Source organism: Bos taurus, chromosome 28 (genome assembly GCF_002263795.3).
Source record: "Bos taurus isolate L1 Dominette 01449 registration number 42190680 breed Hereford chromosome 28, ARS-UCD2.0, whole genome shotgun sequence".
In the NCBI taxonomy this organism is placed as follows: Eukaryota; Metazoa; Chordata; class Mammalia; order Artiodactyla; family Bovidae; genus Bos; species Bos taurus.
The window spans coordinates 44,503,090-44,515,555 of NC_037355.1; the positions used below are offsets into that span (position 1 = coordinate 44,503,090).

Here is a 12,466-nt window from a genome sequence, read left to right on the forward strand (position 1 = left end):
CAGTCATGGGGTCACAATAAGTCAGACATGACTGAGCAACTAAGCACAGCACATTTCATGAAAAGATGTTAATGGAAGGGTAGAAAAAAATAAAGCTAAACTTTCACGTAAGTCTGAGAGATAATCAACAATGTATTTCTTCCTATTGAAAGATATTTTGTCACAGCATTTGGAACTAACAGGAGCTTTGGATGCTGGCAGATCTAACTGCAGTCTCAGCTATGTGACTAACTTCTCTGGAATTTCTCTAAGCCTCATTGTCTCCTTTTGGAGAAAGGCTTGGGACTATCTAGCTAACACTCTTCATTATGGTGAACCGTAGTAGAAGGACTGAATCTTGATGAATAGCAAAGTAACAGACATTCATAAAGTCCTCATAAATGATAGTGGTGATGGTGTTGATTTGGACCATAGAATTTATTGTATATTTTTGAATGGATAGTCAAAAGGAATGTTAATAATATCACTGTTAAGTTCACTTATAAACTGATAATAATGTAAAACACAATGATTTATTTTATAAATGTTCAAATGTAAATAACCCCGTCTACTGGTCATGCTGTATTTAAGAGTATATTAATGACCCTAATATTATAATTAGACTTTGAGGAACACAAAGATAACACTGATGTGACATGTCAAGTGAGTTACACGCTTATTTTAACTTCATCATCACAGGAGCAGGAACAAATAGGTCCTTACATCTTCATCTTACAGAAGATGAAAGCGAAATTTTGGAAATTTAACTAACTTTTCAAAGATGACCCATGTCTCCAGGATTAGAACTCAGTGTTGAAATAGTATTGAACTCGAGTCCTACTAGTTCAAGAACAACTCGCAGCAGGAGTCTGCTATCTGCCCAGTTACCTTCTGGAGGAGTCAGATAATTGATCCCATGCTCCCCTAAGACTATTTTTGCTTGTTGTAATATCTTTATTCTAGATTAAGAGCATCAGGTGATGATACTGTGGGGGGAAAAGCCTCTGGAAATGAAGAATGGGAGAAGTGTCCAAGAATTCACTTTGGAGGGCTTCCCTGCTGCCAGCACCTGGGAAAGGCCCTCGTCCTCCTGCGCCTGCCAGCACACCTGGTGTCCATCGCAGGCACTGCGGCCATGGTGCCCGTCACCTGTGCTGACGCCAAGCTACAGACACCTGTGCACTTTCTCCTCAGCATTTTCTCCCTCACTGAGTCTTGTCATAAGTGCTGTTATTCCTAAGTTGCTGGTCATCTTTCTTTTAGGCAAGCAAACGATTTCCTTTCCTGCCTGTTTCAGGCAAGCCTGTGTCTTTGTATTTCTGGGAGCAGCAGGCTTCCTCCTCATAGCAGTGATGTCTCTGGATCAGTACCTGGCCATTTGCAAGCCTCTTCATTACACGACCATCACGAACCTGAGGGCTTGCTGCCTCCTGGTCACAGCCTGCTCGGCTTTGGGTTTCACTCTTATTGCTGGTCTGGTGGTGATGGTGTCCCAGTTATCCTTCTGTGGCCCCCATGTCATACCTCACTTCTTCTGTGACCTCGGCCCCTGATCCATCTCTCCTGCTCTGACAGCAGGTCTGTTGAAACACTGCTCCTTGTCCTTGCTTTGTGTGTCCTTTTGACTCCCCTCATCATAAAATCACTGCATGCAGAACATAGTCATCACAATTATTGGACTCCCATCAGCCAAGGAGCAACAGAAAGCTTTCTCCACCTGCTCGTCTCACCTCATTGTCCTTCCTCTGACGTACAGCAGCTGTGTGTTTATATATGTGAAACAGAAGCAGGTGAACAGGCTGGACTGCAACAAGGAGGCTGCCCCTGTGAACATGGTGGTGACTCCACTGCTGAACCCTGTCACCTACACTCTGAGGAACAAGCAGACCCACCAGGCTCTGAGGGAGACCGTAAGCAGAATGAAATTATCAAGGTAAAAAAGTCACACTGTCTTGGAAGTGTGAGGTGATAGCTCATTGTGGTTTTGATTTGGATTTCTCTTAATGATGTTTGAATTATTTTCATTAGTGATTTTGAGCACATTTTCATGTACTGACTATTTACTTGTATGTCTATTTGGAAAACTTTGACTAGTTTCTCTTTAAGTGAAGTATAGTTGAATCATAATGTTGTGTTAGTTTCTGGTGTACAGCAAAGTGATTCAGACATATATATATTCAGATTCTTTTCCATTATAGGTTCTGTTCAGTTCAGTTCAGTCACTCAGTCATGTCCGACTCTTTGTGATCCCATGAACTGCAGCACACCAGGCTTCCCTGTCCATCACCAACTCCCAGAGTTTACTCAAACTCATGTCCATTGAGCCAGTGATGCCATCCAACCATCTCATCCTCTGCCATCCCTTCTCCTCCTTTCAGTCTTTCCCAGTATCAGGGTCTTTTCCAATGAGTCCATTCTTCAAATCAGGTGGCCAAAGTATTGGAACTTCAGCTTCAGCCTCAGTCTTTCCAATGAATATTCAGGATTGATTATAGGTTATTATAAATTACTGAATATAGTTACTTTTACCATATTGTTGGACCTTATTGTTGATCTATTTTACATATAGTAGTATAAATCTGTTAATCCTAAACTCCTGATTCCCCCACTTTCCATTAATTAAATGTAGCCATAAGTTTGTTTTCTATGCCTGTGAGTCTGTTTCTGTTTCGTAAATAAGTTCATTTGTATAATTGTTTATGTTTCCATACATAAGTGCTATTATATGGTATTTGTTTTTCTCTGTCTGACTTAATTCATTTAGTTTGAAGTAGGTCCATCCACGTTGCTGCAAATGGCATTATTTCAATCTTTTTATGGCTGAATAATATTTCATCACACACCCATCCACCATTCTGTATCCATTTATCTATTGATGGACACTTAGATTTCTTCCATGTCTTGGCTATTGTAGACGGTACTGCTGTGAACATTGGGGTGCGTGTATCTTTTCATGCACCTTTTCATGCATCTTTTCAAGAGTTTTTGTCTTTTCCAGTTATATGCCCAGAGATGGGATTGCTGGATTATATGGCAACTTTATTTTAGTTTTTTAAGGAACCCTTATACTGTTCTCTATAGTGGCTTTACCAGTTTACGTTCTCACCAACAGTGTAGGAGGATTCCTTTTCTCCACACTCTCTCTAGCATTTATTATTTGTAAAATTTTTTTGAGAGGGAAATAAAGTTTATTAAAGTGGGAGACACAGAAGAGTGGGCCAGCTCAAGGGAGAACCGACATTGAACAGGGGTCCTTAGTCCACTTTCATACCCAGGGTGCAAGCCGTGGGATGGGGGTCTTGTGGGTCATTTGCTGATTGGATGAGGCGTGTACACTGGGTGGGGGAGAGTAGGGCAAATACCTTCTCCCTCTGGGGTAGGAGGGGAGACAGGTTACACTGTTCCATTATAGTTACAACGTGCGGGAGGGAAGGACGATAAGGGTTGGTTTTCCGCTCCTGCATTCCAAGACGCTCCTCGGTTTTATCTGCTCTCCCGTCCTTGGCTCACCACATTCCTCCCTCTTTATTTTTAGGGCCAATTCTTTGCCCCCTTTTGATACCCTGCTTATGTCTAACTATCTACCTATTTCCCTTCTCAGGCACTTGGGAACTCAATCTCAAAGATTTGTAGACTTTTGATGATGGCCATTCTGACTGGTTCCACCTTATTGAAGTTTTGATTTGCATTTGTCTATTAATAAGTGATGTTGAGCATCTTTTCATGTGCTTGTTAGCTATCTGTATGTCTTCTTTGGAGAAATGTGTACTTAGGTCTTCTGCCAATTTATTGATTGGGTGGTCTGTTTTTTTGATATTGAGCTGTATGAGGTATTTGTATATTTTGGAATTTCAACCCTTAGAATTCAGTTGGGTAGATGCTGAATGTATATGTGTCTGAGGAAGTTCACTGGTTGTTGCAGAAAACATAAAAGTGTCAAATTAACAATGAATGAACTGCATGAACTGTAATGAAAATTGTGTAAAATATGTCCTCCCTAACCTATACTGTCCTTGTAACATCTTCAAAGGAAATTAGTCATAATTGCCTTAGAGTGTACAAAATACCACGTAACACTATGTGAGAAAAGGTACAGTTAGATGTTTTCTTATGAACCTTGTGTTTGCTTTGAAATGCAACATCTTTGAATAAATATTTTTAATGACAAAAATCAACAATGAAAAAAAAATCAACAATGAAGTATGGGGAGCACGATCAAGATGGCAGAGCAGGAGAATGCAAAACTTTACCTCCCTCCATGAGTCGATCAAAAATACATGTACATGCAGAACAATGCTCACTGAAAACTGCTAACAGCTGGAGACTGACAGAAAGCCTGCTGCGGAACCAAGGCTGTCAGACAGAGCCACGTGGTGTTTCCTTGGGAGGGATCTGTGCCTCTGGAAGGGGGTCAGTGAAGAAGGGAGATTACAAGGGCAGAGGACCTCTCTGGGGGGCTAGGAGTTCAAGCTACATGAGTGTTGCTGCCTTGGGGTCTGACACATGAAGATGGGAACCCCGGGGGGCAAGAGGACTGGTGAGACTGAAAGGAGGGGTGTGGGAAGGCTGGGCTTCACTTATGAGGAGTGAGCACATGCGTGCGTGCACACAAAACGGGGTGTAGAGGGCAGACTGAAACTGCCTGGGTGGCTGGCCTGTTTTACCTGGTCACCCTGGAATGCACCCTAACGGAGTGTAGCAACGGCTCTGGCCCCACCTGCTTCACGACGCAGCTCCACCGCAGGTTATGAATGCTTGTGCTGTTGGGGGAGAGAGGATACTTGAAAGGAATGGAAGCAGTTCAGACCCAATAGTTTTAAACAAATTTAATATCTGATATTCTGGAGTTCACCTGTGTGAGTGCTCAGTTGCTAAGTGGTGTCTGACTCTTTGCAACCCCCTGGACTGTAGCCCACCAAATTCCTCTGTCCATGGAATTCTCCAGGCAAGAATACTGGAGTGGGTTGCCATTTCCTTCCCCAAGGGATCTTCCTGACCCAGGGATCCAACCATGTCTTCTGTGTTGCAGGCACCTAGGATGCCCTATAGAGTTCACACTCACTGTTAACAATGTACAAAAACTAGAAATTAGCAAGAGCTTTATAAAGAATACTTTGCTTGGCAACTTAAAACCTTCCTGCACAACTTCAAGGCTCCTAGGTGGTGCAGTGGTAAAAAATCCCCCTGCCCATGCAGGAGATGCCAGAGACGTGGGTTCCATCCCTGAGTCAGAAAGATCCCCTGGAGTAGGAACTGGCAATCCACACCAGTATTCTTACCTGAGAAATCCTATGGATAGAGGAACTTGGCAGGCTATATGGGGTTGCAAAGAGCTGGGCGCGACTGAGCACACATATACCATACAACTACAAAGATCTACTTGAAATTGCTGCTATAGAAAATTGAACATTTAATCTTCAAGAATTTAAGCTCCTGGAATTTCTCATTGCTCCTTCCCTTTCATCATTGCTTTGGATATATTCTTTGTCTTTTTTTAAAAAACTCATATGATTTCTACATTGAAAATCACCCAAAGCTTAAATGTGTCATTTCACCTTCTGATATCAAAAGCTGATGCATTAGAAAGACAATTTTCAGTCATTGGCAGAAAGTAGCATTAAGAGCGGAATCAGGCAAACTTGTACAATTAAAGTTTTTTTTGTTAAAAAAAAAAAAAGCAATTCACAACTGGGGTAAAATATTCTCAGTCCTGTCATGACAAGTATGTAGAATATATAATCTTTGGGGTAAAAAAGCAAACCCAAATGAATAAAAGCCCTGACAATTAAAAACGAGCAAGACTTTTTAACAGGCACTTCACAGAAAAGGATTTCTATTTGTCACAAGTATATAAAAGAAGTGTTCATCATAAGTAGTCATTAGGAAAATGTAAATCAAGATGAAATACTACTAGAATGTCTCCAGTTTTTAAAAGTTGAACTATATTTGATATTATACAAATTTCAATGCCATTCCCCCAAATCGTCCCCCACTATCCCTCTCCCACAGAGTCCAAAAGACTGTTCTGTACATCTGTGTCTCTTTTGCTGTCTCACATACAGGATTATCACACCATCTTTCTAAATTCCATATATATGCATTAGTATACTGTATTGGTGTTTTTCTTTCTGGCTTACTTCACTGTGTATGGCAAAACCAATACAATACTGTAAAGTAATTAACCTCCAATTAAAATAAATAAATTTATATTTAAAAATAAATTAAAAAAAATAATAAAAATAAAAGTTGAACTATATTTGATATTATGTATGTTTAATGTGGTCAAGTGTTGATATGTACATGTATGAATGCAATATGATTGCCATGGTAGCATTAAATAAGATCTTGATCATGTCGTGTAATCATTTCTTTTCTTTTGGTCAGAATAAATGAGATATAATCTCTTAGCACGTTTGATATTTATAATGCAATATTTCTTTTTATAATCAATATGTTAGATTTCCAGGACTTATTTATCTACTAGTTGCAAGTTTGTGCCCTTAAACAAAATCTCTCCTACATTCCCTCCCCTACCCCTCAGCAACCACTATTTTACTCTAATTTTTATGAGTTCACCTTTTTTAGATTCTACATATAAGTAATATCATACAGTATTTGTCTTTCTCTGACTTGGCATGATGTCACGAAGGTCGTCCATCAATGTTGGCACAAATGGGATTTCCATTTCCTCATAATTGAATAATATTCCATTGTATATGCATGTATATACATATATTTCACATCTTCTTTACCAGTTCATCCCTAGCAGAAATTTAGGTTGAATCTATGTGATGGCTATTTTGAATAATAGTGCAATAAACATAGGAGTGCCAATATCTCTCCCGTATTCGGTTTTCATTTACTTTGGGTATATAATCAGAGGTCAGTTGCTCTATCATATGTTAGTTCTATTTTTAGTTTTTTGAGGAACCTCCATATTGTTTTCCATAGTGGCTGAATGAATTTACAGAAATGCACCAATTAAATGACTTAGAGACTAAGTGTTGGTGAGAAAGTGGAGCACCTTAAATTCTCATGCATTGCTGCTGAGAGCTTAAATCCAGTTTTGGAAACTGTTTTACAGGTGTTAAGACCTGTCCTATAATTAATTCAATACTTTTACTCCAAGTTATATATTCAGGAGAAATGAATGCTATGTCTTCAAAAAGACTTTTACAAGAATATTCATAGCAGCTTTATTCATGGTAGCCCTGAACTAGAAAGGATGCAAATGCCCTTCTGTGGAGGAATGGAAAGCTCTGGCGTATACCTGTACAATGGACTACCACAAAACAATATAAAAGAGTAAATCATCCACCTAAACAGCAGGGGTAATTCCAACAGACATGTTGAGGGAAAAATGCAGACAAGGGAATACATGCTATTTTGGATTTCTATGATTTTCAATAAACTGGCAAAAGTAAATTTTCATGATGAAATCAGTGTATTTCTTTGGTGTGGGTTATTGATTGGAAAAGGGAAAAAGTGAACTTATGAAATGAGATGGAAAAATGTCATTGCTTGATTTCAATAGAGGTTACATGACTGTTACATACACAAATTATTGATCTGTACAATTAAATTTTGTGTATTTTATCGAATGCAAGTAATAATTCAATAAATAAAATATCAGGTTAAAAAGAAAAAGGCAAAGTAATTCAAATGTAAAAAAGAGTTTCTGTTGTTTAAGCCTTTTTTAATACATGTAATTTGTGATTTTTAAACTTTATAACTCTATTTGATAAATTTTCCAATTCCCTGGGTCAGGAAGATCCCCTGGAGAAGAAAATGACAACCCACTCCAGTATTCTCATCCATGAGAAATCCCATGGACAGAGGGGCCTGGCAGACTACAGTCTCTGGGTCACAAAAGAGTCGACACAACTTAGTGACTAAACAACAGCAGGGCGGTTGTGCAAAACCTGCCTTTGAGATATGCACGGAGGACCGTGCAGCCTGCTGGGAATGACAGTGGTGTGTTACCATACGCAGCGAAAGGGCAGTTATGATACATGTCGCCTGGAACTTCCCATTGCCAAATATGAAGCAATTAAATGCCCCCTGGGACTCTGTTGTGATTTTAGTTCCTATTCCATTAAAAAAAAAAAACAAAACCCTCTTCTAATGAATTTGAAAGCTCCAAAGATGTGTCCATTGGGCCCAATGCATCCTCACTGGTGATGGTAAATAAGCCTGTGATAATTATACCATAAGGGCATTTGAATGTGTTCTTGCTTATGACTGCTGTGATCCTTCCCTATATGAGTTGGGGTGACTGGCTGATGGAAAAGTGACTGATAACAGGGTCATTAAATAAGGAAACTGACCTTTGTTGTCTCTTTTTTTTGACTCTCTTCTGGGATGGATGCACAACCAACCACATTTGTTGTTCAGGATGCACTGTAGAATGGAAATAATCATGTCCAGGTATTCCAAACAGAAACGCAGAAAGTGCTAGCACATGACTGGGGCAACTTGTGTTGTCTTCATGGTCCAGAATTTATCAGTCAGATTGCCATGGAAAAACTATGCCCGTTAATCCTCCAGAGTTTGAAGCTTTTCTATTTTTAAATTGAACCTTAACAATTTCATACTAATTTAGGACGTAAGGCATCCATTAATTTTTTTTATTAGGTCAATGAAAAGTATATCTCAACCAAGTGTTTTTCCCACTTTCCGTTAACCTAGGAGAAAGATCCTGGTTTGTTTTAAGAAGAGAGAGAAGCACATTGTGAAAGAAACACTGTTTTTCATGAGCTGCTTCATGGTGAGTACTTGACCATGGGACTAACTTGCAATCTAAAAGGTCAGATGTTTTAACCAGAGCCTTATGTTTAAGCTTCTAATGTGGACCATACATAGGTAAAGTAATAGTTTGGCCAAAAGGAATTAAATAAAATACAATCAAATTATGATTTCTTATTTACTAGAGCACTGATTTGCAGGAGATGCCCAGATGCCCAGATTGTTTCAATATACTTGGCTTACTCGGCTTCTAGTTGGGCACTGTCATTTTTTTTTTTAATAAAAATAGAATGTTCCTCTAGTGATTGCAATGGAAATACAGGTTTAATTCTGCCACATGAAATACTTCCAATGTAAACAATTATTCCCAGAAAAAGGAACATTGAAGAGTAATCTATGAAATAGTTGAGTGGCAGAATGAAGAACTGCCATTCTGCTAGGCTGGCACAGTGTGAGGGGATTTGATCCACCCATTGAATGTGTATTCATTGGATTTGAACAACCAAGTCATGAGACCATTTCTCCCCACCTCCAGTTTTAGGTATGGTTTCTCTTAAACCCACAAGCTGTGTGGTTATGATACTATAACATACTAGCTTTACTGTTCACACTGGTAGTGCTGGTGTGTGTATGCGTACAGTGTTGCTTTAGCCATGTCCGACTCTTTGTGACCCTATGGGCTGTAGCCCAACTGCCCCCCCTCCCACCGCCACCCGCCCCCACCTCCTCTGTCCATGGGATTCTCCAGCCAAGAATACTGGAGTAGATTGTTGTGCCCTTCTCCAGGGAATCTTCTTGACCCAGGAATTGAACCTGTATCTCTTATGTCTTCTGCATTGGCAGATGGGTTCTTTACCACTAGCACACACAGGTCTTGAAGAAAGAACTCAGGCTGAACAGACTTCAGGAAAATACCTGATTTGGAACCTGGTAGTAAGAAAACAGCTCTCTCACACCTTCTGTTACTGAAGAGTTAAAGTCAGGAGGCTTCCTACATTGCATGGCATCCCTGAAACATAGAAATTACCACTGTGACCCCATGAAAAATATTTTCTGCAGGATGACAGCCTCCACTCTTAACTGCTGTGTATGTGTCTGCAGGAGGTTTCATTTTGCATTGTTTACCTTGTGTACTATGATTCACAGATATTATTTTCCAAAAAAGTTAAGTGACACATTAAAAATTATTATAAAAAATAAAAACAAATCTTTAATTTTACCATTCAAAAATAACTTATAATTAATATAGTAATGTTATAATAGTAAAATATTTGTCATTTATTGTAAAGTAGTTTCAAAATATAAAATGATCCCTCCTTCACAAATATACCTGAAAGCAGTGTTTTTATTTTATTTTAGTTTTTTTAAAGTTGCTATCATTTAAATTCTTTATTCTTCAGTGATAGTATTTTCTGCTTCACAGACTAGGCAGAGAATGATGATAGTCAGAGACACAGAGAGAACTGTGGGGGTGAAAAATGAGTCCACCATCCAGGAGTTCGTTCTGGAGGCGTTTCCTGCTGCCCAGCACTTGGGGGGCCTCCTCTTCCTGGTGCACCTGCTCGCATACCTGGCCTCTATCATGGGAAACACAGTCATAATCCTCATCACCTGGGCTGACCATCGCCTCCAGACGCCAATGTATGTTTTGCTGAGCACTTTCTCCTTCTGCGAATGCTGTTTCATCACCACAGTCATTCCTAAACTGCTATCCATCTTCCTTTCAGGAAGGCAAACAATTCCCTTTCCTGCTTGCCTCACACAAGCCTTTTTCTTTTTATTTATTGGAGCAGGAATTTTCTTTCTCATGGCAGTGATGTCGTTGGATCGATACCTGGCCATCTGCAAGCCTCTGCACTATGCATCCATCATGAACCTGAGGGTTAGTTTCCTTCTGATTTTCTTGTGCTATTCCTTGTCCTTCATCTTCTTCACTGGTCTGATGCTCAGAGTTTCCCAGTTATCATTCTGTGGCCCCAATATCATCTCTCATTTCTTCTGTGACCTTGGCTCTTTAATTCATCTGTCCTGCTCTGACACCAGCTCTGTTGAAACGTATTTCTTCTTTGTTACTTCGTTTGTCATTCTACTATCCCTCATTGTAACCATCACTGCCTACAGCAACATAGTCATCACAATCCTGCGACTCCCATCAGCCAAGGAGAGACAGAAAGCTTTCTCCACCTGCTCCTCTCACCTCATTGTCCTCTCCCTGATGTACGGCAGCTGTGTGTTTATTTACCTGAACCCAAAGCAGGTGGACAGGCTGGACTCCAACAAGGAGGCCGCCCTTGTGAACACAGTGGTGACCCCAGTGCTGAACCCTGTCATCTACACCCTGAGGAACAAGCAGGTCCACCAGGCTCTGAGGGACACACTGTCTAGGGTGAGGTGGCAGAAGTAGAGTTTGGAGGCTAAGTGGATCCTCTTGATCCTCCAGTTCAGTTTCCACCATTGGCAAAGTCTGTTCTCGAGAAGTTCTCCATATGGTAATCTATCTTGTGCTACTTTTAAGCTGGATGGGTACTGTCTTTATTCTGCAGTTCAATCTTGTGCCTATGCTCAGTTGCTCAGTCATGTTGTTTGTGACCCCACGTACTGTAGCCCACCAGGTTCATCTGTCCATGGGATCTCCTGGGCAAGAATACTGGAGTAAGTTGCCATTTCCTCCTCCATGGCATCCCAACCCAGGGATCACACTTGTGTCTCCTGAGTCTCCTGCATTGGAATGCAGAGTCTTTCCCACTGGGCCACCTGTGAAGCCTTGTTCCTTTATTTGAAAATTTCATTTGTTCTCTATGTTGCTCTGATGATATCATCCTCTGACTGGTCTTAGATGAATTCAAACCAAACAACATTTATGGAGCAACTATTATACATAAATCATAAGATACAATATCTTTAAGGTAATAATTCAAGTGTTGCCAATCAGATTTAATAAATGTTCATGATACATTCTGATGCTTTAATTTTCTGATACCTATGAAAAATAGATAGCACTGTTCTTTACCATTAGATATTTAGGTTAGAATTTTAAGAAACAAATTTGTTTCTGAAAACTATGAGAAGTCACAGTGCAAATTAATGTTTCTTCATTAACTGAATTTGTTTATGTAAATGAATCTGCTGTATGCTCACTGGTTCTTCTTCTCTGGGTCTACTGATGTTAGTGTCGTAACAACTTGGTGTATCTCCAGGTGGTTAAGATGAGCTCTTTAGTGTATCATCTTTGACTGTATAAAACATTATTAAAATTTTCTTTACCTTCTTAAAACACAGACAAAAGCACATTTTTTTTTCATATTTCTGTAACTTTATTATTTATACTGGCAACTGGGAGAGTGTTTTATGGGATTTCCTAGCATAATAATTGTGGATGTTTGGTTAAAATCTACCCTGGATGAAAAGGAAATAAAAAGTGGTAACGTTAATGACATATGTAGTGACTAAATAAGTCTAGTTCCTATGGTTGGCAGAACTTGTTAAAGCCTGAAGATCAGAGGGGAACGACTGGGGAAACGCATGGACCTGCATTCTCTGTAGAAGCTTTGGTCTACAATCCTGGGTGGTCCCCTGCCCTATTACAGGAGAGAGAGGACAATCAAGGTAAGCAAGTTTAAACCTGTGTGCTTATTTTTCTCTAACTGATGTTGCCAAGGTCTGGATTCAACCGTTTGTTGAAAGGCATGATCCCAGTAGCAAATGCTTTCTTCCCATCCAAGAGGTATTTTCTCCTTAGTGG

At 39.8% G+C, this 12,466-nt stretch overlaps 1 protein-coding gene and 1 pseudogene across 1 annotated transcript; both read left to right on the forward strand.

The window, feature by feature from the left end:
• Nucleotides 990-1,916, forward strand: OR6D26P (olfactory receptor family 6 subfamily D member 26, pseudogene; annotated as a pseudogene).
• OR6D17 (olfactory receptor family 6 subfamily D member 17) lies at nt 10,153-11,540 on the forward strand. The gene has a single exon (XM_024986893.2). It carries the CDS (start codon nt 10,160-10,162, stop codon nt 11,126-11,128), a length of 969 nt encoding a protein of 322 aa, XP_024842661.2. The 5' UTR covers nt 10,153-10,159; the 3' UTR covers nt 11,129-11,540.
• Nucleotides 11,541-12,466: the final 926 nt, after the last annotated feature.

What these genes read in the sequence shown, in the direction of transcription:
- OR6D17 (XM_024986893.2), top strand. Translation starts at nt 10,160, where the DNA reads ATGATGATAGTCAGAGACACAGAGAGAACTGTGGGGGTGAAAAATGAG.